Raw genomic sequence first — 24,113 nt, forward strand, 5'->3', positions numbered from 1 at the left:
ACCTCCTCAGAGGCTTTCTCTTTGAGTCCTCGTGACCCAAGCCTACCCATGGGCTTCATTTACATGTCCGCATGCTTGCACGCACACATGCAGAACAGAAACTTCTGTTTCCCCATCAGAGTCAGGCCCTGGAGAACCGACTTCAGCCCCAGTCCAAATGTGGTGACCCCCCAGGCCCTGTTCTTGCCCCATCAGCCACCATGGCTCCCCTTCCCTGCCCAGCCTTCAAGGGCCTCTGTAGTCTGGCCTCTCCCCGCCAGTCCAGCCCAGACTCCCGTGGATGTTCAAGCCACCGTCTCCTCTGGCCAGGCCTTTGTTCTTTTTTTTTTTTTTTTTATAAATTTATTTATTTATTTATCCATTTTTGGCTGCGTTGGGTCTTCATTGCTGCACACAGGCTTTCTCTGGTTGCGGCAAGCGGGGGCCACTCTTCATTGTGGTGTGTGGGCTTCTCATTGGGGTGGCTTCTCTTGTTGCGGAGCACGGGCTCTAGGTGCGCAGGCTTCAGTAGTTGTGGCACGTGGGCTCAGTAGTTGTGGCACGTGGGCTCAGTAGTTGTGGCTCACGGGCTCTAGAGTGCAGGCTCAGTAGTTGTGGCGCACGGGCTTAGTTGCTCCGCGGCATGCGGGATCTTCCCGGACCAGGGCTCAAACCCATCTCCCTTGCATTGGCAGGCGGATTCTGAACCACTGCGCCACCAGGGAAGCCCCCAGGCCTTTGTTCTTGATGGTGCCTCCTACCAGAAGGACCCTCCCCATGTCTTCATCTCCATCTCACCCATCCCTCAGGAGCCAGCACCATGTCGAGGAGACCTTCTCCAACTCCTCGGCCCTCACTGGTGCCTCCTGCCCCTGCACAGCACTCTCCCACCTGCCTGCACTCCAGCCTGACTGTGGGGTTCTCCAGCGCAGGGCCTGTGTCTTTGCCCTCTCTCTCCCTCTCTGGACTCAGCCACTCTTGCTATAGGAGTGACTGGTAAGAAAGAGGCTCTGCGGGGAGAATAAGGACGGTATCTCATGGGGGTCTCTCTCAGGCTCAATGGAAGCTGAGTGGCAATTCACTCAAGAGATCGGTATGCAGCCCCCCATCCCCTGTGCCAACCTTGTGCCAGCCCACGCCTAGTGGTGGAGCAATGAGAGAAGCAGTGGCCAAAACTACCTGAAAGCAGCCGCTAAGTCTGTGAGAATCTCTCCCAGGCCATAATGATCCCACCTTGTCCCAAAGCTGGAGGATATCCAGGTGGCCTCTCCCTGGGGCCTTTGAGCCCCTGAAGAAACATTTGGTGGGAAATACTTTTTTTTTTCACAGCTTTATTGAGGTACAACTGACAAATAATAATCTGCATATCGGGGAGTCCCCTGGTGGCCTAGTGGTTAGGATTCTGGGCTCTCACTGCCATGGCCTGGGTTCAATCCCTGGTTGGGGAACTGAGATCCTGCAAGCTGCACAGCGTGGCCAAAAGAAAAAAAGAAAAAAAAAAGACCCCCCCCAAAATAATAATAATCTGCACATATTCAAAGTGCACAGTCTGATCAGTTTTGGCATAGGTATGCCTGTGAAACTGTCACCACAATTGAGATCACCCTGAAAATTTCCTTGGCACTTTCCAAGTAACATAGTGGAAAGAAGACACAACTGGAGGTCTCCGAAGTCCCAACTCCACCATTTCCTACCCGTGTGACCTGAAGCAATTTGCTAAACCTCTCCATGCCTGTTTCCTGATCTGCACGATGGGGCCAACCTTCCTAAGGCTAGGGTTAGCAGTCCATGAGAAAATACTCTAACGCAATGAGCACAGAAAGTGCAGCAAGCACCCAAACTTCAGAGATTACTACTCTCGAGCCTCCCAGACCCTCCATACCCACCACACAAGGATGGGGTGGGGGTTAATCTAAAGGTGCTTTGGGGCTGTAAAGCACCATGTACACCTCTGCTGCTATCCTTAACTCAGGTCACCTCCTCTGATTCCCCAGGGCCTTTCAGAACTCCCCTCCCTCACCTCGAAAGCCTTTGTCCGAAGGGAGTGAAACCTCCTGGCACCCCTACCCAGATGTCCAGTGACCTGCCCTGGTTACTGGAGAAGGTGGACCCTACAGGCAAGGTCCCCAGCCTCCAGCAGCCGGTTAGCTGCACCCACGCTGGGGAAACAGTAGAAGAAAACCTCAAAGTGCGGTGAGATGGAAAAAGTATGACTTTTGCCATCAGAACAGCCTGGGTTTAAATCTCAACTGAACTTTCTACTAACTGTAACTGCAGACAAGGTCTGAGCTTGTCTGAACCTTGGTTTCCTCCCCTGTAAAACGCGAGCAACAGTGCCTATCTTTATAGGAATGCAGGGAGGATTAAACTATGTCTAGGAAGCCCAGAGCACCGACAGAAAAGTGCTCAGAAACTGGCATTTCCTTGGGCTCACTTATAACAGATCAGGGTAGGAGCAGGGGAATATGCTGGTAATCAGGCCCCTTCCTGTGGTAAGGGGAGTTTGAGAGAAAAATCAAGGCACAAGGGGGAAAGTCAGAAGAGGACGGCCTGCAAGGAGCACAGGCCCAGATGATGTTCAGGAGTACCAGAGACAGACCACTACCATGGACCAGATCTAGAGGCAAAGCAACCTGTCCAGGTAAGCCTCTGCCCGGGAAAGAACGCTGGGGGAGGAGTATGCAGGGTCACTCCAGATTCCACTCCTCCATCAGGAACTGCTTCCTCTAATAGCCCTCCCCACCCCACTCCACCCCCACAGAGAACAACAGCCCTGCCTCTCAGGGGAGGAACGGCTTGGGGCCCACACCAGCCTAGTTGCATAACCTGGCTGAGGTACCCTGTAACCTGCAATCAACTCCACCCTCACCTTGGCACCTAGCAGGAGAGCCTGCTGGTGGCCCCAGAGCCCATCCCCCATGCCCCCCGCTGGTATGGTCCCAGTTGTGTGGCCTTGAGCCAGCCACTCCCTCTCCCTGGGCCTCAGTCTCCTCATCTATAAAGTGGGGATGACAATGCCAACCTCTTAGACTGCTGTAGGGCTGAAATGTAAAAGATATATAAAGCACCAAGCCTAGTGCCTGACACTTAGAAGACCCTGAGTAAAATGTAGCTATTCATGGGCTTCCCTGGTGGCGCAGTGGTTAAGAATCCGCCTGCCAATGCAGGAGATACGGGTTCGAGCCCTGGTCAGGGAAGATCCCACATGCCGCAGAGCAACTAAGCCTGTGCGCCACAACTACTGAGCCTGCGCTCTAGAGCCCATGAGCCACAACTACTGAAGCCCAGGCGCCTGGAGCCCGTGCTCCACAAGAAGAGAAGCCACCGCAATGAGAAGCCCACGCACCGCAACGAAGAGTAGCCCCGGCTCACCGCAACTAGAGAAAGCCCGTGCGCAGCAACGAAGACCCAACACAGCCAAAAATAAATAAATAAAATTTTTAAATGTAGCTATTCTTCTTCTTTTTCATGTCTCTTAAGTTTAGCTTTATGATCTTTAAAGAGTTGCAGTCAGTGTCCCCTTCTGCCAAATCCATGACTGAAGTTGTCTTTTCAGCACTCAACATTGATGCTTCTCACTGCTTGGTATATCCTGCCATCCATCAAATTCTTTTTTAAATGCCACCTCCAACCTTTGTTCATGTTGTTCCTTCCACCTAAAACACCCTAGATGTAACTACATACCACTTCTCAGACATAGGATATGCCTGGTTTTTACACCTATCATCATGAATCCTCACAACTCTTGTTACTATTTCCATCCTCATCTTGTAAGTGAAGAAACCAAGGCTCTGAAGGTTAAATAGCTGGCCCCAAATCACAGAGCTATTAAGTGCTAGAGCCAAAATTCAAAACAGGTGCTTTTGACTAAAAAAAAAAAAACTCAGCATTTCTCACATCACTAGGCCCACACCGCCACCACAATTGTATCAAATCCTGCTGATACAAGCAAGGCCCAGTTCAGGGGCACATACCTTCCCAAGGACACCAAGTCAGGTGTTCTCGCCCCTTTTCAGGTCCCTTGCTCTGTATCAGGATCCAAATGTCTCCCTAACCCTCCTCCAGCCCCCAAGCTCCTTAAAGGCAGGGCCAGGTCAGACCTGCCCCTGATTTGGACTCCCAGCTTCCACCAGGCTCCTTCACCACACAGTAGGTGCTCAATTAATACCTGCTGGGTCAATTTGCCCCTAAAAGGTCAATACAGACACCCCCAGCCCAACAGGAGAGCAGCAGCCATACAAGTGTCCTCCCCAGATCCCACTGTGTCCCTCAGCTCTGCATTCTGCTTGGCTGTGGGAGTCAGAAAGAGGCAACCTGGGGAATCTTGATGTGAAACATGGACAGCAAGGCAACAGGTGAGGCAACAAAGAGGAACAGTGATAATAACAAAATGTAACATTTATTAAGCTTTCACCCGTGTGCTAACGAAAATTGATACAATATGGGAAGAGAGCTCAGAGCAGAGCGACACCAGATCAGGAAGGGCTTTGGAAACCACACACAAGATCCTATACTGAGGACAACAGGATGGGGGGCACTGGGAGTGGCCAGGTGACAGAATCAGATGTTTAGAAGGAGCCCCCGGCATCATGTAAAAACTCTCCCCTCCTCACCCCATCAGGCTTCTGGGAAATAAAGAACCAGAAAATGATAGAAACAGTAGCAGCTCCCTGATTTCTGAACCAGCCTGTGATGAGTAGGGGGCTGATGAATTTGGTAGGGGAAACCAAGAATGACAGACTGGGCCCCTGGGGTGAGGGGCTTCAGAAAGAGGGTGGGTGTTAGCTTCTGATTCCCTTCAGAAGGACTAGAGACTGTATGAGAAGCTATTAGTATGGAGGGAAAAAATCTACTAATAAGCATAATTTGGAGTTGGGAGCCCTGGGTCAAGTTTGAACCTTATCACGAACTAGCTCTCTGAGTTTATTCCTACATCTGCAAAGCGGGAGAAAATTCCATTCCGTGCCTGTCCCAGGGGTATCAAAAGAATTTGAAAGGTATTATACCCTATGCAAATATTAGGTGTGTCCTTTTTTCAACAAGCAGGTGACCTCTGAATTGTCTTCTGTGTTTCCTGTTTCACACCCCCTTTGTCTCCCTACAGCAGGACCAGCCCTGGCAGGGCTGTTGGGGACGCCCACCCTGGAGGGGTGCCCACTTTCCATGCAGTGACTAATGGGCCCATCCTCCTCCTCAGGCTGGAAATGAACTTCACCCTACTGGTGAAGTTCTCCCTTTCCCTCCCTGCTCCGCAGGTTACTACAGCAGCACTGGAGGATCAGCAACTTCACCCCAGGACCACGCACCCCTCGCAAGCCACAGAGGAGTCTGGGAACAACCCAGGAGTTCCTTATTCAATAGCTGGCGCTGAACCATGTGGTGGTTCTCCAGCCTGTCTGCACATTAAAATCACCTGAGGAGCTGCTCAATAACACCAAAGCCCAAGCCTCACCCCTGACCAATTAAATCGTAATTTCTAAGGACGGGGCCCAGCTTCGGTGTTCTTTTAAAGCTCCCCAATTGGTTCTACAACGCCACCAGGATTAAAAGCCATTATGTTAATGAAATGGATCCCGGCCTGATGCATCATGCGATCTCAGGGAGTCCCTCTGCAAGAATTCCATTCTCACCCCTTGAGCCCAAGCTTCTCCCACCCTGCCCCGAGGCACTCTCTCAACCCACAACCAGAGCACTTCAGGGACTCCCGCAGACAGCCCCCAGGACTCCCAGAGCAGACAGCATTCCTGTACCCTTCGGGTGTGTCCTTTGTGACTGACTGGCCCCCAGTCCGGCCCGCTCCTGCCCCCGAGCCCCGTCCGCGGGCCAGCCCCTCACCGAAATTGTGTCAGGCGAAGCCTAATCCCGCGGCTGCCCGGAGCCAGGTGCCAGCCAGTGCGCCTGCGCGCAGGCCTCCAGCAGCTTCTCCAGCCTCTTCTTCCGCTCCTGCCCAGCGATTGGCTCCGCTTGGCTCCGGGGCCGCTGCTTCGGCAGGTGCTCGCGCCCGAGGATGCCGCCGCCATATTTGTTACGGGCGCTTGCCCTTAGGGGACGCCAGCAAAAAACGGGCAGATTGTCTGTATTCCTGGCCGGTTCACCCTATCCCTCTCACTTCCACGAAGGCTTAATGTCATTTCAGTTCAAATCAACGAGGTTTTTCTGAGAGCTTCCCATCCTCTCCCCCATCCTTTTTTTTTGCCTGTCGTGCGGCCAGTGGGATCTTAATTAACCCACCAGGGATCGAATCTGCACCCACTGCAGTGGAAGCCAGGAGTCTTAACCACTAGACCTCCGGGGAAGTCCCCCACCCCTTACTATTAATTCGGAAAATGAAGAGAGCTCAGCACCTTCCTTCAAGCCTTGTGGTGTGACTGGATGCACAGCTGAGACAGATAAGAAGATGACAGTGGCATGACCTGGGACTCCCTGATGCTGGATTGTGAGCTCCTCAAGAGTGGACAGGCCCAGCTTGAGCTGTGGGCACCAGGGTTCAGGCCACAGGCACCAGGCCCTGAGAGAGCAACCAAGTAGCCCAACCTCTTCTTCTTCTTCTTCTTATTTTCTTGTTTCTTTTCTTTTTTTTTGGTTGTACCAGGTGTTAGTTGTGGCACGTGGGCTCCTTAGTTGTGGCATGCGAGCCTTAGTTGCCGCTTGCATGTGGGATCTAGTTCCCTGACCAGGGATCAAACCCGGGCCCCCTGCATTGGGACCTCAGAGTCTTATCCACTGCACCACCAGGGAAGTCCCAACCTCCTCATATTATTTTTTTTTTTTAAAGGTTTTTTTTTTTTTTTTAAAGGAACTCCTTTATTTATTTATTTATTTATTTATGGCTGTTGGGTCTTCGTTTCTGTGCGAGGGCCCCCTCCAGTCGCGGCAAGCGGGGGCCACTCTTCATTGCGGTGCGCGGGCCTCTCACTATCGCGGCCTCTCTTGTAGCGGAGCACAGGCTCCAGATGCGCAGGCTCAGTAGCTGTGGCTCACGGGCCCAGCCGCTCCACGGCATGTGGGATCCTCCCAGACCAGGGCTCGAACCCGTGTCCCCTGCATTGGCAGGCAGACTCTCAACCACTGCGCCACCAGGGAAGCCCTCCTCATATTATTAATAGTAATAGTAAAATATAAGGCTACGGAGCTCTTACAATGTGCCCTGTGCTGTGTTAAGCACTCTAGATGCATTATCTTGTTGAGCCCTCACATAGTCATCCCTGGGAGGTAGGTGCTATTATCCCCATTTTACAGATGAGGAAACAGGTTGGGAGAGATTCAGTGACTTTCACACAGCAAGTAAGAGGCCAGACAAGTTGGAACCCAGACCTTCTGACTCTCAGAACAGGAGTCTTTCCTCTTCCTACCCCTACCCAGACCCTGAAAGTCAAGTTTTGTTTTGCTCAGTCTAGTCTGGTGAGGATGTCCCATGTCTTCTCCCAACAGGCCTGTAAGCCTACTTAGATTTCTAGGCAATCAGACAGCACAGACTCCAGACTGCTGTTTCCCTTCCCTGGGATATGGGGCCATGAGTGTGGCTTTTGGCTTCTGGGGGACCTGGGACTCAGTTCCCTAGCTCCACCACTTCTTTTTCGGGGACGCTCTTTTTGTGAGCCTCTGTTTTACTCCTTAGAGGGATTTTGTGGGCATTAAATGAGAAATAGGGGTGTAAGAGTTTTGTTGTCAACAGGAATATCATCCTCTTCCTCCTTCCTGACAACCTGGCAAGGGCCCACCCAGAGCAAACAGTCCAACACAAGAGCCCGGGTGTCCAGGAGCTAGAGTCTGTTCAACCAGTTCCTGGGGAGCCCCAGAGGCCCCATGAACCTTGCCCCCAGCATCCATCTCCCACCAGTCTGTCTCACTTTCCTCCTCCCCAGTCCTGCCTTTTCAGACCCTCTTCTTACCTCCTAGGTCTCCCCTTGGCCACACACACATCACCTCTCTTCTAGACTTCAAGCAATTGATGAAACCCCTCATGCTCCAGAAAGCCCTCATGACCAGAAGGAAGATTACCATTTCTCCCCCATCCTTACCCCTTACCCCCATCTATGCTTTACTGGCTGTGAGAATGGAGGGCAGGAAGGGCAGGAAACCCAGCATTCAGCATAGAGTCTGGTACACTAGGGCCTCCATAAATTGACTAAAGGAGTCCCTCTGCCGTTCCATCTCTGGCCAGCATGTGCCTTTATTTCAAAGCAACACTGAGCCTTTACTTAGCCCTCCCTGGGTATCCTGTGGGGGAACAGGAGAATGGGGAGAGCTGCCAAGGGGCTGGAACTGGATGTGCCCTTATAGGAAAGACTTTGGCTCCTGTGTTGCACTGAATACCCCACCCTGAGTTCCCTCAGCCCTCTGATTTTATAGACAATGTAACCAGTTAGCCTTTTTTGTCAGCACCAGGGCTGGGCCTTGTGATTATCTCTGATTTCCCTTCCCAGTTGTCAAGCACAGAGATAACTGGGAGGGGACATGGGGTGCAAATGAAGATCATATCGCCTGCCTTCTTGAGTCATATCAGAGTCTCTGGATCGTGGGAGAGAGACATACAAAAACTCTCCCTGAAATTCTCTCCTCCCATGGCTTCTGACCTCTGTGATCTATGTTCCACCATGTTCTCCTCCTACCTAACAACTCCTCCTCGGGCCCCTTCACCGGGGCAGTTTTTCCCAGGGCTTTCTTAGTTGCAGAGAGGGTCCCCCAGATTTCCATTTTCAAAACTCTTCACACATTCACTTAAACTTGTCAGGCCATACACTATATGGGGTAAAAGGGACTTCAAAAACAAGATTGCCTGTTGGTGGGAATATAAATTGGTGCAGCCACTATGGAAAACAGTATGGAGGTTTCTCAAAAAAACTATAAATAGAACTACTGGACATCCCTGGTGGTGCAGTGGTTAAGAATCCGCTTGCCAAGGCGACATGGGTTCGATCCCTGATCCGGGAAGATCCCACATGCTGCAGAGCAACTAAGCCCATGCACCACAACTACTGAGCCTGCGCTCTACAGCCCACGAGCCAGAACCACTGAGCCCACATGCCACAACTACTGAAGCCCACGCACCCTAGAGGCCGCATGCCACAACCACTGAGCCTGCGTGCTGCAACTACTGAAGCCCGTGTGCCTAGAGCCCGTGCTCCGCAACAAGAGAAGCCACCATAGTGAGAAGCCCGCACACCGCAATGAAGACCCAACACAGCCAAAAATAAATAAATTAATTAATTAATTAATTAAAAATAGAACTAGCATATGACCCAGCAATTCCACTCCTGGGTATTTATCTGAAAAAAAATGAAAACACTATTTGAAAAGATGCATGCACCCCATTGTTCATAGCAGCATTATTTACAATTGCCAAGATATGGAAGCAACCTGTGTCCATCAAAAGATGAATGGATAAAGAACAAGTGAGCCTAGGGATTTCCCTGGCAGTCCAGCCTCTAAGACTCCGTGCTCCCAATGCAGGGGGCACAGGTTCGATCCCTGGTCAGGGAACTAGATCCTGCACACTGCAACTAAAAGATCCCACATGCCTCAACTAAAAGATCCCACACACCACAATGAAGATCCCGCGTGCCACAACTAAGACCCAGCACAGCCAAATAAATAAATATTAAAAAAAAGAACATGTGAGCATATATATATATGTGTATATACATATTTATATATATACATATATATGCACACATACACAATGGAATACTACTCAGCCATAAAAAAGAATGAAATTTTGCCATTTGCAGTAACATGGATGGACTTGGAAGGTATTATGCTAAGTGAAATAAGTCAGAGAAAGACAAATACTGCATGATTTCATTTCTATGTGGAATCTAAAAAATAAAACAAACTAGTGCATATGAGAAAAAAGAAACAGGACTTCCTTGGTGGTGCAGTGGTTAAGAATCCGCCTGCCAATGCAGGGGATACGGGTTTGAGCCCTGGCCTGGGAATATCCCAAATGCCGCGGAGCAACTAAGCCCATGCACAACAACTACTGAGCCTGAGCTCTAGAGCCCACGAGCCACAACTCCTGAGCCCATGTGCCACAACTACTGAAACCTGCGCACCTAGAGCCCGTGCTCTGCAATGAGTAGCCACCACAATGAGAAGCCCGTGCACCACAACGAAGAGTAGCCCCCGCTCTCAGCAACTAGAGAAAGTCTGCGCTCAGCAACGAAGACCCAACACAGCCAAAAATAAATAAATAAATAAATAAATTTTTTTTAAAAAGTAGTTTAAAAAAAAAAAGAAACAGACTCAGATATAGAGAACAAATTATTGGTTACCAGTTGGGAGAGGGAACAAGGGAGAGGCAAGATAGGGGTACGGTATTAAGGGGTACAAACTACTATGTATAAAACAAATAAGCTATAAGGATATATAGTATAACAGGGAATATAGTCAATATTTCATAATAACTATAAATGGAATATAAACTTTAAAAATTGTGAATCACTATGTTATACATCTGAAATTTATATAACATTGTACATGAACTATACCTCAATTGCCCTCAAAAGGCATAGGTGGAACGCAACAAATTGGCAGCCATGATGACACAGTGTAATATGGGCCAGGGTAGCAGCTGTTCTGGTAACTTCACCTACTACCTTTCCTTCATGACTACTCCACCTCCCATCTCCAGCCTGAATATAAAACTGCTGCTGGATAGCTTCCCAAACGTCCCACCTGAACCCAGCACTCCCTCAACTTCCGATCACCCCAAGTGTTTCTTATTTCCAGGATCGTCTTGACTACCCACCCAGCTGACCAAGCTAAAAACATATGCATCCACCTTTACCCTCCCCTCTCCATCCAGGCAGTTATATGGAATCAAGTCCAGATGAATCTACTCCCATGTCTCTTTTCCATTCCCTGATCTTGTTTTGGTTGTCAGTTTTCCTAAACTAGGGTGTGAACCTCCTCCAAGACTGGCTTCCAGACTCTCTCCATCCTCTACTTTGCCCACAAAAGAGCCTCTGATCGTGGGGGTCACTGATCAGAAACTACTCAGGTTGCTGAATTTTGAAATTTTTCATAATAAAATTCTGGGGGAAAAACAGTCAGGGTGTATTGTTGATGCAAGCAACAGAAGACTTCACTCCATAGTATAATAACCTAAACATTCAATTTTCTAAAGACTAACATGATGGTGCTTTGAAATAATTTTTTAAATGCCCATTTCATTATGTCTTTTGTGGTTAAATCTATATGAAGTAATGCAAGAGGGAAGAGATATGGGGACATACGTATAACTGATTCACTTTGTTATAAAGCAGAAACTAACACACCATTGTAAAGCAATTATACTCCAATAAAGATGTTAAAAAAAAATTATACGAAGTAAACACAACCAGTTATGTGTATAAAAAAAGATTCCCTCAAACTAGATTAAGTAGGAAAGGAATTTATGGGGAAAGGGAAATTGGATAAAGGTGATCAAAAGATACAAACTTCCAGTTATAAGATAAATAAATACTAGGGATGTAATGTATAACATGATGAGCAAAGTTAACACTGCTGTATGGTATAGCTGAAAGTTGTTAAGAGAATACACCCTAAGAGTTCTCATCACAAGGAAAAAATTTTTTTTCTTTTTTTTTTTGTATCTATATGAGATGATGGATGTTAACCAAACCTATTGTGGTCACCATTTCACAATATATGGAAGTCAAATCATCATGCTGTGCACCTTAAACTTATAAGTGCTGTATGTCAACTATATTTCAATAAAACCAGAAGGGGAAAAAAGGGGATTGACTGGCTCATGTAACTTCAAAGTCCAGGATTCAAACGATGTCATCAGGACCCAGTTTCTCTCTCTGACCCTTGGCTCCACTTCTTCTGCAGCTCTATGCTCAGAGAGATCTTCACCTCTGGACTCAGAACTGCATTCTTTCAGATCTCTGTCCAGGGGAGAGAGCACTTCACTCCATGCAATTAGAGAACAAAGCCCTGGGCTTGGCTCCCATTGGCCCAAATTGAGTCACATGGCTACCCTAAACCAATCACTATGGCCTGAGGGACGACAGTGATGATTGGTTTAGCCCTAAATCACCCAGGCAATTTAAGGATGGGCTACAGCCAACTCCCCCAGAACCACTTTCCTGAGACTAGACAAGGTGTGGGACCCAAAAAATCTGGGGGCTGTTACTGGAATCAGGGTGAATGAATGCTGAGAAACTCACAGCTTGGTCCTTATTTTTCTCATTTTTCCTGAAGACTGCCTCCCCAGTCTCCTTCAGCAAGCATGTCAGAACCAATATTAAAACGCAGGCTTCTCACTGTCCCAGGCTCCAACTTGAGCTTGGTCTCACACTCTCCTCATCTCCCACCCAGGTATGACCAGATCCCCATGGGGGAGAAACTGGCCAGTCACACAGGGTCCATCATTGAGCTCCAGGCTGGGGTGAGGTCAGTCTATAATAGGTAGTTTTGGACACTCCTCAAGTGCTGTGATTTGGAGAGGGGGCAAAGTTATAAATAGGAGTGGGGAGGTATACTAATTTCCTACTAACGCTCTAGCAAATAACCACAAACTTAGTGGCTTAATACAAATCTATTACAGTTTTGGAGGTTGGAATTCTGTCTCATAAACTAAAGTCAAGGTGTTGGCAGAACTGCATTCCTTTCTGGAGGGTCTAGGGAGGAATCCATTTCCTTGCCTTTTCCAGCTTTGAGGCTGCCTGCATTCCTTGGCTCATGACCCCTTTCATCTTCAAAACAGCAAGAGCGGGTTGACTCTTAGTATCACATACTCTGACTCTTCAGCCTCTCTCTTCCACATTTGACTCCTGTGATTACACTAGGCCCACCCAGATAATCCAGGATAATCTCCCTATTTTAAGGACTGCTAATTAACAACCTTAATACCATCTGCAACCTTAATTCCCCCTTGCCATGTAATATAACATACTAACAAGTCTCCAGGGATTAAGCCATGGACATCTTGGGGGTGGGAGGCCTCCCCCAACAAAGGCCACTATGTCCTGGGACCAGTTCTTAAGGGAGAGGCTCCCTTCTTGGAGCTGTTGGGTAGGGCGTGTTAGATACATACCCTAACCTAGTCCTAGCTGCTGTTCTCACAAGGCCACTGGCCTGAATTAGACTTGACAGAGTGGCTCAGTCAGGTATCAAGAAATGTGACATCACCAGGCTGAGTGTGGGGGACCTCCTCAGAGGGTAGCTGGGCTCTGAGAGATGCTGAGAATCTAGGAGAACCTATGGGGGTTAGTCATGATGCTGCTTAAGTCAACAGAAGAAGGGGAAGGAAAGTATGATGGCCTGGCGGCCCAGAAACTAGAAGAGGGTATCCATTTTAATCATGCAGCAACTACTACCCAGCCCACTGGGGAAGAGAGGTGGAAGGGCATGACCTGCAGCCAGAGGGGACTGGAGCTCAGACAGTGCTCAACCCATCTGAACGAAGCAACCTTTCTGGCTTCACCCAAGTAGCTTCTGGGCTTTGGAATCATTTGCACTGGGTTCAAATCCCACTGTGCCAGTTATAGACTATGTGAACCTGGGAAAGTGGCCTAACTTCTCTGAATCTCTTGTTCCTTATCTATTAAATGAGAATGATACCACCATGTTCTTCACGTGGCTAATAAGAATTAGAAGTTCTTTTTTAAAAAAGTTATAAGCTCTTATGGAACATTCTAGAGGGGAGGATTGTCAGATAGTCCGAAAAAAGCCCCAGCATGGATTGGTGATTAGGCTATTGCTGAGAGCACAAGTCTTGAGACACACGGGGTTGAATTCTGCCCTTACCATAACTAGCTGTGTGAGTCTGGACAAGACACTTAACCTACGTAAGCCCCAGTCATAGAATACATTTATTGTGTACCAAATCTGAAGCAAGCAGCTTCTTGCTATGTAAAGTCAGAAAAATATTAGTACCTCATTCCTAGGGTTGATGTAAACTTGAAGTTAGATGCTCATAAGCAACTTGATTCACTGCCTGATGTGCAGGAGCTTCACTCAAATGTTAGGATAACTCAACCCACCTGGCTGGAAAAAGGGGATGTGGAGAACAGGGAGCTAACTTGACTGGAAAGGCCACTGGATGTCCTCAGTGATGTTGCGGGCATCCCTGAGCACAGACCTCAGCGTCTAAGTCGCAGCCGGTATGACCAGCAGGGTCACCCAGGGTAGACACAAGCTGGCTGGCTCCTGGCCAGCTCAAGGTGTTTCCCTTTGCCTGGAAACCGGGAGGTGTGGCTGCGGCAGGGCATGGAGGAGAGCAGCTCAACTAAAAAGTGGTGGAGAGGAGCCCCGCTCTTGGATCTCTCTGGTTCCCCCAAATGCTGGGACCAGCTCCCCCAGGCTAAAGGAGACAAGTGAGTGGGGAGCTACCTGGGAAGAGCATTTCAAGACTGGGGGCTTGAAAAAGGCTTGGGTCCTTCTTGCCTGCTGGGAGCCTGGGGTTTGGGTCCAGCCCTAGGACAAGAGGTGAGGTGGGAGCTGAACTCCTTAGGAAGAGTTCCCCGAAGTCGGGCACACGTGCAGGGCCCCCTGCTGTGAACCAGAGCCCCAGGTAACCAGGCCCCAGGGTCGGTGGTGGAGATGAGAACAAAGTGTACCCACACCCCACATCCTTACCCCAGGTCTGGACCAGGACGAGATCCCAGTAACAATGCCGGCCGCCTGAGCTTCACACCATGTACACATACTGCTGCCTGGCGCCTGGGCAGGACGTCTGGCCTCTGCTGCAGCACCTCACCTACACCTACCTGCCCGCCCCTCCGCCGCTGCCCCCCATTCAGGCCCACAACTTCTGCAGCCGGCCCCCGAGCCTGAGCGCGGGCGAGTGGACGGCTCCGCGGGAATACCACTGCTTCCACGCCACGGGCGCGACGCTAGTGGTCACGCCGCCCTTGTGGGCCTTCCCGCAGGCCTACGCCGCGGCCCTGCAACCGCCGTTCCCAGCGCCCAGCTACCCAGGGCCGTCACTGCAGGAGCCCGCAGCTGCGGGGCTGGCGGCGGTCGAGAACGGGACGCAGTGGCCGGAAGGCGGCAGCCTGCAAGCTGAGCTGCGATGGGGCCGCGTGGAGCGTGCGCTCGGGCCGCGCCTCGAGCTGCCGGACTTCGTGCGCCGGGAGCTGCGGCGAGCGTACGGCACGTACCCACGCACCGACGTGCGCGTCACCTATCGCGGCGGCGAGTTCCTGCTGCAGGGCGCGCCGCGCGTGCGCGAGACCGAGTACCGTATGGAGAGGCGAGTGCTCCGCCGGCCAGCCAGCAGCTGCAGCGGTGACAGCAGCCCCGCGGGGGAAGCGGCGGAGCGCGGCCGCCGGAAGAAGAGGAAAGACTTGAGCTGAGGGCGCCGCGAGGCCCGGCGGCCGGCCAGGGTGAGCACGCGCGCGGCTCTCCTCCTGCCGCCACAACTGTGCGCTGGGGCTGGGTGCACCTGTCACCTCTTTTTTTTTTTTAAACCACCGCCCGCTTCCTGCACTTCCTTGATTTCTCTCAGGTTATTGCTGGATGGCGGGGCAAGGGCGAGAATGGATCAAGGACATCTCTGGGTGGGTGTCCTATTACTCCTTCCTTCTACTTGGGCTTGGGAAGCCTGAGTGTGTGGTGGAAGGAGGGCCTGAACCCTTTGTTTCCTCTCTCCTTCCTCCCCATCTTCTTCCCCTTTGAAGCCTGCCCTGCAATAAGCCCCCACTTTCGCTTTTTCCTGTCCTCCCTCCAGCAAAGCGCTCCAAACTCCCCAAGTTGAGGGCCCACCTATCCCCAGCTTGTAAGAAAAGTAAATAAATGAGTGAAGTCAAGTGTAGGCTTCAAGATCATTTTTATGCTTGGGGATGGGGGTTTTTCTTCATCTGTGTAATGTGAGCCTTACTTTCCATCTTGGGGTACAAGGTGTTGGAGGTGAGTATTAGAGTGGACCTCTGGAAAAAGTGTGCTTCCTCACTGGCTGGGCCTCACTCTCCCTTAACCAGCTCCCTTCCAGTGCAAGAGGACACTCTTCTAGGTCCTGAGGCCCACCACCCCCAGAGAGATTCTGAGGGCATAAGCTATTTCGTTGAGGCGTGGATGACAAGCATGGCTGAGGAAGGCTGAGGAGGGGATCCATAATGGCTCTGACATTTTCTAGACTCTGAGCCTCAGTTTCTTCATCTGTAAAAGAAGAAGAAAACCAACCCAGCCTACCTGGAAAATTTACCAACTTTGAAATTTAAGATGAATGTCACTTCTTGTCTCCTGATTCTTGCTAACAGCGTTTAATAGGGTGAATTTGCAATATTATAGGAGTTTGCTGGAGGGTTAGGCCACACATCCAATTTTAACTAAGAGTCTGGCCAGACCACCAGATCTGATGCCCAGGCTGTATAAATTTGGCTCCTATTGGAATTGCTTTCACTGAACTTCCATTTGTGGTTGGCCAACAGCTCCCTGGGTATACAGGTGTGTTACTGAAGCTGTAGATCACTTGATTGAACACTGCTGTATTTATGAGTTTCATGGAGAAGTTCTATTAAACCTCAGCATTTGGTAAAGCTGTTTCTGCTGATAAGTGGTTTGCTTTTATCTTTGAATCACCAAGGATCTCATAATTGATCATATTTTTCTATTTGCCCTGGTTTCTAGGGAGCCAAATTTGCTTAGAATCTTTTGTGTAAAACCTTGATCCTGAACTGTTACCCCTAGTTTCATCTTATTTTCATTTCCTTTTTTTTTTTTTAAATTATAAGACACAGGGAGGTGTTGTAGTGTGATGGGTCTGCTGTGTGACCTTAGATGAATTGCTTAATGTCCCTGAACCAATTTCCTCATTGCAAATGGGGATGATGGTATTAGGACCTATCTCATAAGATTATTGAGAAGGTACTGTGAAATCCTGCACAAAAAATGTTTACCACAGTGCCTGTCATGTACTAAGTGCTCAAAGGGTAGTGTTTGTTTTTAAAAAGTAGTTTGCAATACAGAAATTTATAAAATAGGAAGTTAAAATCTGTTCTAATATCCCTCACCCCCAAATGATCACTGAGGTCCAATCTAGTATTTTTTACTGTTTTTTTCTGTTCACCTAGTATTAATTACATAAAATGAATTGCACAGTTTTGCTTGTTGCATTATACATTAAGTGTATCTTGGACATCATTTTATGCCAATGCACATGGAGTTACCTCACTCTTTAACAGTCATCCAATATTCTATAGCATTTGGATTCTTTCCAGTTTTTAGCTATTAAAAGTCCATCCAACAAATTTCTTGAGTGCCTTTTATTTGCCAGGAACTGTGGTAGGCCCTGAGGATACCATAGTGAATGAGACAGCCATGGCAGTTTCTGTCCTTATGGAAGACATTTAAGCTGAGATCTAAAGAATATGAAGAAGCTAGCCATGCAAAGAGAAGGGTGAGGGGAAGCCAGGCAGGAAGTATGGTGGGTGCAAAAGTCCCAAGGAATGAAAGTTATCCTTATTCACTTGACAGGCATTTGAGAGCCCACAGTTTGCTGGGCAGTGTTCTAGGCACTGGTGCTACGGGAGAAAAACCAAACAACTCCCTGCCCTCATGGAGCCTACTTTAGAGGTGTAATGTAGAGAAACAGAGACTGACAACAAGCAAATGGGAATATACGATGTAATGTCACACAGTGATAAGTAATGGGGTGCTGTTTTCAACAGGATAGTTAGGGAAGACTTCTCTGAAGAGGTGACTCTTGAGTGGAGACCTAATAAAGACCTTTACGAGCCATTTGAATAGCTGGGGGAGAAAAGGAAGTACAAACACCCTTTGGCTGGGGTGTCCTTGTCCTGTGAGCGAGCGGGAAAGTGATAATTAATGAGGTTACAGATGAGGCTGGATCCTGTGGTACCTTGAAGCCATGTAGAAAACTTTGGATTTTATTCTTAGGGGATGGAGGGTTATGAGCAGGGGGAAATGTGATGAGATTTTTTTTTTTTTAAGTTATTCTGGATACTGTGTGGAAAAGAGACTATAGAGGGGCCATTTTGAAAATTGGGAGAGCAGTTAGGAGGCTTTTGAAGTAATACAGGCAAAAAATAAGCTGATGGCTGGGTCTTATTTGGAAGTTGTGAGGGTAATGAGAATAAATGTCCTTGAATATGCATCTTTATTCACATACACAAGTGTTAAATTGTGGAATCTGAAGTCTTAGAATTAGAAATTGAATCATTGAACAATGCCACCCTAGCAGCACAAGCACAGCCAGTGCCTAGATCTTTGGTTCTAAATTACATTCTCCACTAAAAGGAACCAGTCCCCTTGGGAAAATGGCTGATTCCAAGGCTGTGGCAGGGAAGGTACAAGATGAGACTGGAACAACTTGTGCCAGAAAATAAAGGACTGATCAAAAATGTCAAAAGAACAAAGGAGCCAACTTGAAGGGACTTCCACTGATCAAATCAAGGACAATTTAAGCATCGAAACAAATAATCACAGTAACAGATTATAACCTGCTGAATAAAATAAGGATCCCTAAGTCCATACTAATACTAACTAAAAAATACATATGAAAGGAAAGCTCTTCCTTATAGTAGAAGGAATAATGAAATTAGAAGATCACCATTCCCAATCATCAGAGTAATGATTGATTCAGGTGAGAATCATTTCTGAATACTAAAACTGATGGGTGAAAGTTTGATGAGAAACTGGATATTTATATAGTTTCAAATGTGTTCCAGTAAGATATTTATTAATTACAAATTTTAAAATAGTAACCTGAAAAAAAATAGTAACGTGATAGTATAATAGGGAAAACTGGTGGATAACACTTTAACCCCATTGCAGTAGTCCCTCTTAAAGTCTTTCTTACCATCTTTAATGAGTGTCTTTAAAAAAATTTTTTTTAATTTATTTATTTTATTTATTTATTTTTGGCTGCCTTGGGTCTTCGGTGCTGCACACGGGCTTTCTCTAGTTGCAGCGTGCAGGCTTCTCATTGCGGTGGCTTCTCTTGTTGCAGAGCACGGGCTCTAGGCACGTGGGCTCAGTAGCTGCGGCACGTGGGCCCTAGAGCACGCGGGCTTCAGTAGTTGTGGCTCGCAGGCTCAGTAGTTGTGGCTCGCAGGCTCAGTAGTTGTGGTGTGCAGACTCAGTAGTTGTGGCTCGCGGGCTCTAGAGCGCAGGCTCAGTAGTTGTGACGCACAGGCTTAGTTGCTCTGCGGCATGTGGGATCTTCCCGGACCAGGGATTGAACCCGTGTCCCCTGCATTGGCAGGTGGATTCTTAACCACTGCGCCACCAGGGAAGTCCCTAAAATTTTTTCTTTAACAGAGACAAATTGACATCATGTGCTCTCTGATATGTTAAACTGAAAAATACAACATCAGTTCAGCAGTAAGGCATAATCATGAGGAAACCTCAGATAAACCTAAATTGAGAGAAAATTGTTCAAAAATGTCAGTGTCATAAAAGACAAAGGTTTCAGGTCAAAGGAGACAGAGGCATGAAAACTAAATGCAACGCATGATCCTGTTTTGGATCCTGGACCAGAATGAAAATTGTTGTGAAGGACAGTGTTGGGACAAGTAACGAGATTTGAATGAGGACTATAGATTAGAGAAAGCAACATGGCAAAACGTTAACAGTTGGTCAATCTGGTAGAAGGCTAAGCCAGAGTTCTTTGTACGATTCTGGCTACTTTAAGTTTGAAATAATTTCTAACTAAAAATAAAAATAGCAATAATAAGTAAATTGAATCTCTGGATCAAAAAGTATACACATTTAAAATGTACTCTGGGGCTTCCCTGGTGGCGCAGTGGTTGAGAGTCTGCCTGCCAATGCAGGGGACACGGGTTCGAGCCCTGGTCTGGGAAGATCCCACATGCCACGGAGCAACTGGGCCCGTGAGCCACAATTACTGAGCCTGCGCATCTGGAGCTTGTGCTCCACAACAAGAGAGGCCGTGATAGTGAGAGGCCGGCGCACTGCGATGAAGAGTGGTCCCCACTTGCCATAACTGGAGAGAGCCCTCGCACAGAAATGAAGACCCAACACAGCCATAAATAAATAAATAAATAAATGGATTATCACGTTAAAAAAAAAAAAATGTTCATTAAAATGTACTCTGTCACAGATTTTATGTTTTAATCTTAGAGAATTGTCTGCATGCTGGTAAGCCTCCTCAAATCCTTTTTTGAAACAAGGCAGGTTTCAAGTAAATCATGAGTCTCATACCAAGTTAGGTGTGTTCTGAATCCCCTTCCTTCTCTATCGTCTCAGGTCCAGACCCTTGAAGTCTCTCAACTTACCCCATCTTGGGACTTCCCTAGTGGCGCAGTGGTTAAGAATCCGCCTGCCAATGTAGGGGACATGGGTTTGAGCCCTAGTCCGGGAAGATCCCACATGCTGTGGAGCAACTAAGTCCATGCACCACAACTACTGAGCCTGCGCTCTAGAGCCCGCGAGCCACAACTACTGAGCCTGCACACCACAACTACTGAGCCTGCGAGCCACAACTACTGAGCCCACGTGCCTAGAGCCCGTGCTCTGCAACAAGAGAAGCAACTGCAGTGAGAAGCCCGCGCACCGCAACGCGAAGAGTAGCCCCCGCTCACTGCAACTAGAGAAAGATTGCACGCAGCAATGAAGACCCAACACAGCCAAAATTAATTAATTAATTTTAAAAAAAGAACTAAGTACACATCCCCAAAAATTCCATTCACAGGAATTTAAAAACAAAAAAACAAAAAAAACACTTCCCCCATCTCTGAGAATCCGCATTGCTCACATTCTTCCCCCAAGTCTTCCACATATGCCCTGGAAATGCCCAGAGACTGCACACAATATACCCCTATCCCCCAGCTCCAGTGAGGGAGGAGGCCCCCAATTACAGGCTTTTTGAAGGAAGTACTGCCACTCAGCTCAGTCCAACAGGCCAATCCTTCCAAACCCCAGTGCTTGCTTCAGCCCTAAGGATGTAAGGAAGCCCTGCAGGGAGCCTAGATGCTTCTTTGTTTGATCTTTTCTTTGAACTTAACCCTTAGAAGCTTAGAACTCATAAAACATCTGGGCTGCCAGGGACTTTACTGTTCACCTGGCCCAACCTCCTCAGTTGACCTTACGCTGGGAAACCAAGGCCAGAGAGGAGTGACTCACCCAATGTCACACAGTAGTTGGGAATCCAGAGCTTCTAGATCCCAGCAGGGATTGGGCTACCAAACTCATCTTGATGGCCTTCTCCTCCTGGCCTCGCCCCAGCTTTACCCAACCCTGGCATCTGGTCTAGAGCCCTTTGCTCAATAAACCCTGACTGACCAATTTTAAACCCTAGCCTACCTCCCAACTGGGTAGCTCACATCCTACTGAAGGGAGGATAATAAGAATCATAACAGGGAGTTCCCTGGTGGCCCAGTGGTTAGGATTTGGTGCTTTCACAGTGGAGACCCAGGTTCGATCCCTGGCCAGGGAACCATCCCGCATGCCATGTGACATGGCACAGCCAAAATACAAAAAAAAAAAAAAAAAAAAAAAAAAGAATCATAGCAATCTCACACACTTAACTGAGAACTTACTGTGTGCAGGCATCGTGCTAGAGCCCTGTACAAAGACTATCATTTAATCTTCACAAAAACGTTGATGTTGATATAATTATTATTCCCATTTGTAGATGAGAAAACTGAGGCTGATAGAACTTAACAACTTACCCAAGGGTACACACAGAGAATACACCTGGGAAATCTGACTGTAGCCTTAACATCTAGGCCAAACTACCTCTTCATACATGAGACACACTCAGCAAGATACAAGGAACATTTATTGAACAGCCACTCTGTGTAGGACACAGGACTAGACACTATGGGGCTCATGAATCAAGCCCCACTGGAAGCGGAGTGTGGAGGATTTGTAGGAGATCATATGCATCATTGAGGGGTTGGAGAAGATTCTTGTAAGAGGCATCTGAGAGAGGCTTTGAAGGATGTATAGGATTCCGGCAGATAGCGATGGAATGGAGGTGTCCCAGGAAGAACTGAGGAGGGATCAGCATGAATAAAAGCATGGCAGCAGGAGCAGGAAGTAGCAGGGTTTCATTGGAAGACAGGTTATAACCAGGGAGCAATGGAAGATCAGGCTTGAAAGCTAAGTGGAGGCCATACTTTGAAAGACTTTAATGGCAAGGTGAGGAGTTTTGGGGAGCCATTGAAGTCTTTGACAAGAAGAGTAACTCGAAGTTATTAAAAGTTCTGGCAGGTGGCAGCACCTGGCTGGGACGCTGTGAGCCTGAGACAGCAGGTCCCCCATGACCTCAGTATTGACAGTACAGCACAGCCGGGCACCAGAACTGAGTCCCCAGGGCATTTGCTAGAGCTCACAGCCTATGGAATTCAGTTCTCAGAGCCAGATGGCCAAAGTTCTCTTAGCCTTGATGCTGCCCTCCTGTGATCCCTTCTGTGAATTTTCCCCCATTCCCAGGATGTGTCAGAAGAGGAACCTGGGATCTCAAGATTCCTCCTATCCCATCGAGGGTCTGAGCTTGGAGCTGAAAATAGGGGCCCATTGCTAGGGAAAGAGGTAAGGGTTCTCTAAATTCTAACAGGATACTGATGTAGGATATGAGGGGAGGGGACTCAGGGCTGTGGTAGGGATTCCGTGGGTACTGCAGAGTCAGACCCGTCATCTCCTGCCCAGATATGCTCCTGGTGGGGCCAGATGTGGAACTGGATGGGCAAGGGGCTAGGGGAACAGCCAGAACATGTACGCTGAGAAGGGTATTTCTCTAGAGAATGAGTGGCTTCCTGAGCCAAAGAGGACCCACAAAATGTGGATCCCCAAGATAGAGAGAGGTCCAGGAGTCCCAGCTCCCTGAAAATCTCCCCACCTGAAGTGAAGATCTGAAGTACCTGGGATAGATAAGGGAGCAGAAGAGAAAGACTTCCCTGAAACACACGTTGACTTTCTACGGAGTTAAACTGAGGGCTGGGGTGCTATTCCCATTCACGGGGCAGACCTGCAGCCTATCCCTGGAGATGGAAAGGCAAGCTGGCAGCCTCAGGAGTCACCCTACCCCCACCCTGCTTGAGTTGAGAGAAAGGGTTCTGCACTTACCCATGAAGCCTCTTCTCTCCCTCCTGGAGCTGGATCTACAGTGATGCTCCCAGAGACTGCTCCTTAAATAGGGCCCGCCCCAGCCAACTCCCGCCCCTGCCCCATCCCGGCTCTTCTGAGAAAGGAGGAAGGTATGGGAGGGCCAGGCACCCTGCCCAGAGAGCCCTTGCTGACCTCAAGCAAGAGTGGGGACCCCCTTCTTCCCCCGCCATCTTTCAAAGCATTCCCTTCCTCACCTCAGTCTCTGAGTCCCTCCCACCCCTTGAGACCAGCCAGCTGGGTTCTTTCTCTGCTCTTAATGTCTGGGAAATCTGCTCTTTATGCCTAATTCAAGCCCAATTTCCTCATTCTGAGGTTGGATGATGGGGAATTGATGTGCTAGGGGAAGCTTCGGCGCAGGCTTCTAGCTCCTCCCACCAGCTCAGGAGACCCAGCATCAGTTGCAGAATTCGTTTGACGGAATGGGGAGAGAGGAGGTATCGCTATCCCTCCTTTCACCTCATGTAGCGTCAAGCACCATCCAAAGCGTAAGTGGAGTTTGTTCCCATCCTGTGGAGAGAGATTGAGACCTGAGGGGACAGCAAATCAGGGGCTTAAGGTCCAGCCTGCTATGGAATGTCGAGAAGGACAAGTGTTCCCTGGATCCCCTGCCTTACAGTTTGTGTGTGTCCTTGTGCCTGTGGTGGTCCCTCTCCTCAGCCCACCCTCTGTCCTCTGACTCCAAAACCTAACCCTTGCTGCACAGAGTTGAGACTCTCCAGGGTCTGAACTGGGAATTGAGGGGCTCCCTCTAAATGGTCTTTCCCATCATCCTTCCCCGAAAGCTCAGGAAGTTCTTTCCCATGATAATATGTAGCTACATCCAACTGCTATACAAGAAACAGGCCGTGGGGGAGGGGGAATGGTATGCCTCAGGGATGGCCACAAGGGTCTTGAGCCAGGACTAGGGACAGCTCTTCTGAGGAAACCTGAAAATTCCTGTAATGGGGGTGGTAGGGAGAGAAGAGTCATCAGTATTGTGCAATGGAGGGGGAGGGAGGATAGGGGACTGGGGAAGGGGAGCGATGGCCAAGTCTTTAGAGGGCTGGCAGCTATCCATCACCCCTTTCCCAGTGGCCTGCTTGGCCAGA

The 24,113-nt window shown here is 48.7% G+C and overlaps 2 protein-coding genes across 9 annotated transcripts in view; one reads left to right on the top strand and one right to left on the bottom strand.

The window, feature by feature from the left end:
* MFSD13A (major facilitator superfamily domain containing 13A) overlaps positions 1 to 15,065 on the bottom strand; it is a 25,094-nt gene extending 10,029 nt beyond the window's left edge. For 3 of the 4 annotated variants that reach the window (XM_059900681.1, XM_059900679.1, XM_059900682.1), the window contains exon 1: positions 14,569 to 15,065. The gene's annotated coding sequence lies outside the window, so the exon portion shown is untranslated. Of the gene's footprint in view, positions 1 to 5,814; positions 5,903 to 14,568 lie in introns of those variants that run through there. The other variant, XM_059900680.1, reaches the window with a different exon arrangement.
* Positions 14,266 to 22,443, top strand: C16H10orf95 (chromosome 16 C10orf95 homolog). 5 transcript variants are annotated; one of them, XR_009498066.1, is made up of 4 exons: positions 14,266 to 14,306; positions 14,574 to 15,317; positions 15,440 to 15,491; positions 20,161 to 21,268. XR_009498066.1 is itself a non-coding variant. In XM_059900685.1 (3 exons), exon 2 carries the CDS (start codon positions 14,628 to 14,630, stop codon positions 15,285 to 15,287), a length of 660 nt encoding a protein of 219 aa, XP_059756668.1. In that variant the 5' UTR covers positions 14,266 to 14,306; positions 14,574 to 14,627; the 3' UTR covers positions 15,288 to 15,317; positions 22,351 to 22,443. The 5 variants fall into 5 exon arrangements, 4 of the variants coding, with proteins under 4 accessions (XP_059756668.1, XP_059756670.1, XP_059756671.1 ...); XM_059900685.1 differs by lacking the exons at positions 15,440 to 15,491; positions 20,161 to 21,268 and adding an exon at positions 22,351 to 22,443; XM_059900687.1 differs by lacking the exon at positions 15,440 to 15,491.
* Positions 22,444 to 24,113: the final 1,670 nt, after the last annotated feature.

Source organism: Balaenoptera ricei, chromosome 16 (assembly GCF_028023285.1).
Source record: "Balaenoptera ricei isolate mBalRic1 chromosome 16, mBalRic1.hap2, whole genome shotgun sequence".
NCBI classification, from domain to species: domain Eukaryota; kingdom Metazoa; phylum Chordata; class Mammalia; order Artiodactyla; family Balaenopteridae; genus Balaenoptera; species Balaenoptera ricei.

Bases quoted from the DNA above. Each gene is read 5' to 3' on its own strand.
- C16H10orf95 (XM_059900685.1), top strand. From the start codon at position 14,628: ATGTACACATACTGCTGCCTGGCGCCTGGGCAGGACGTCTGGCCTCTG.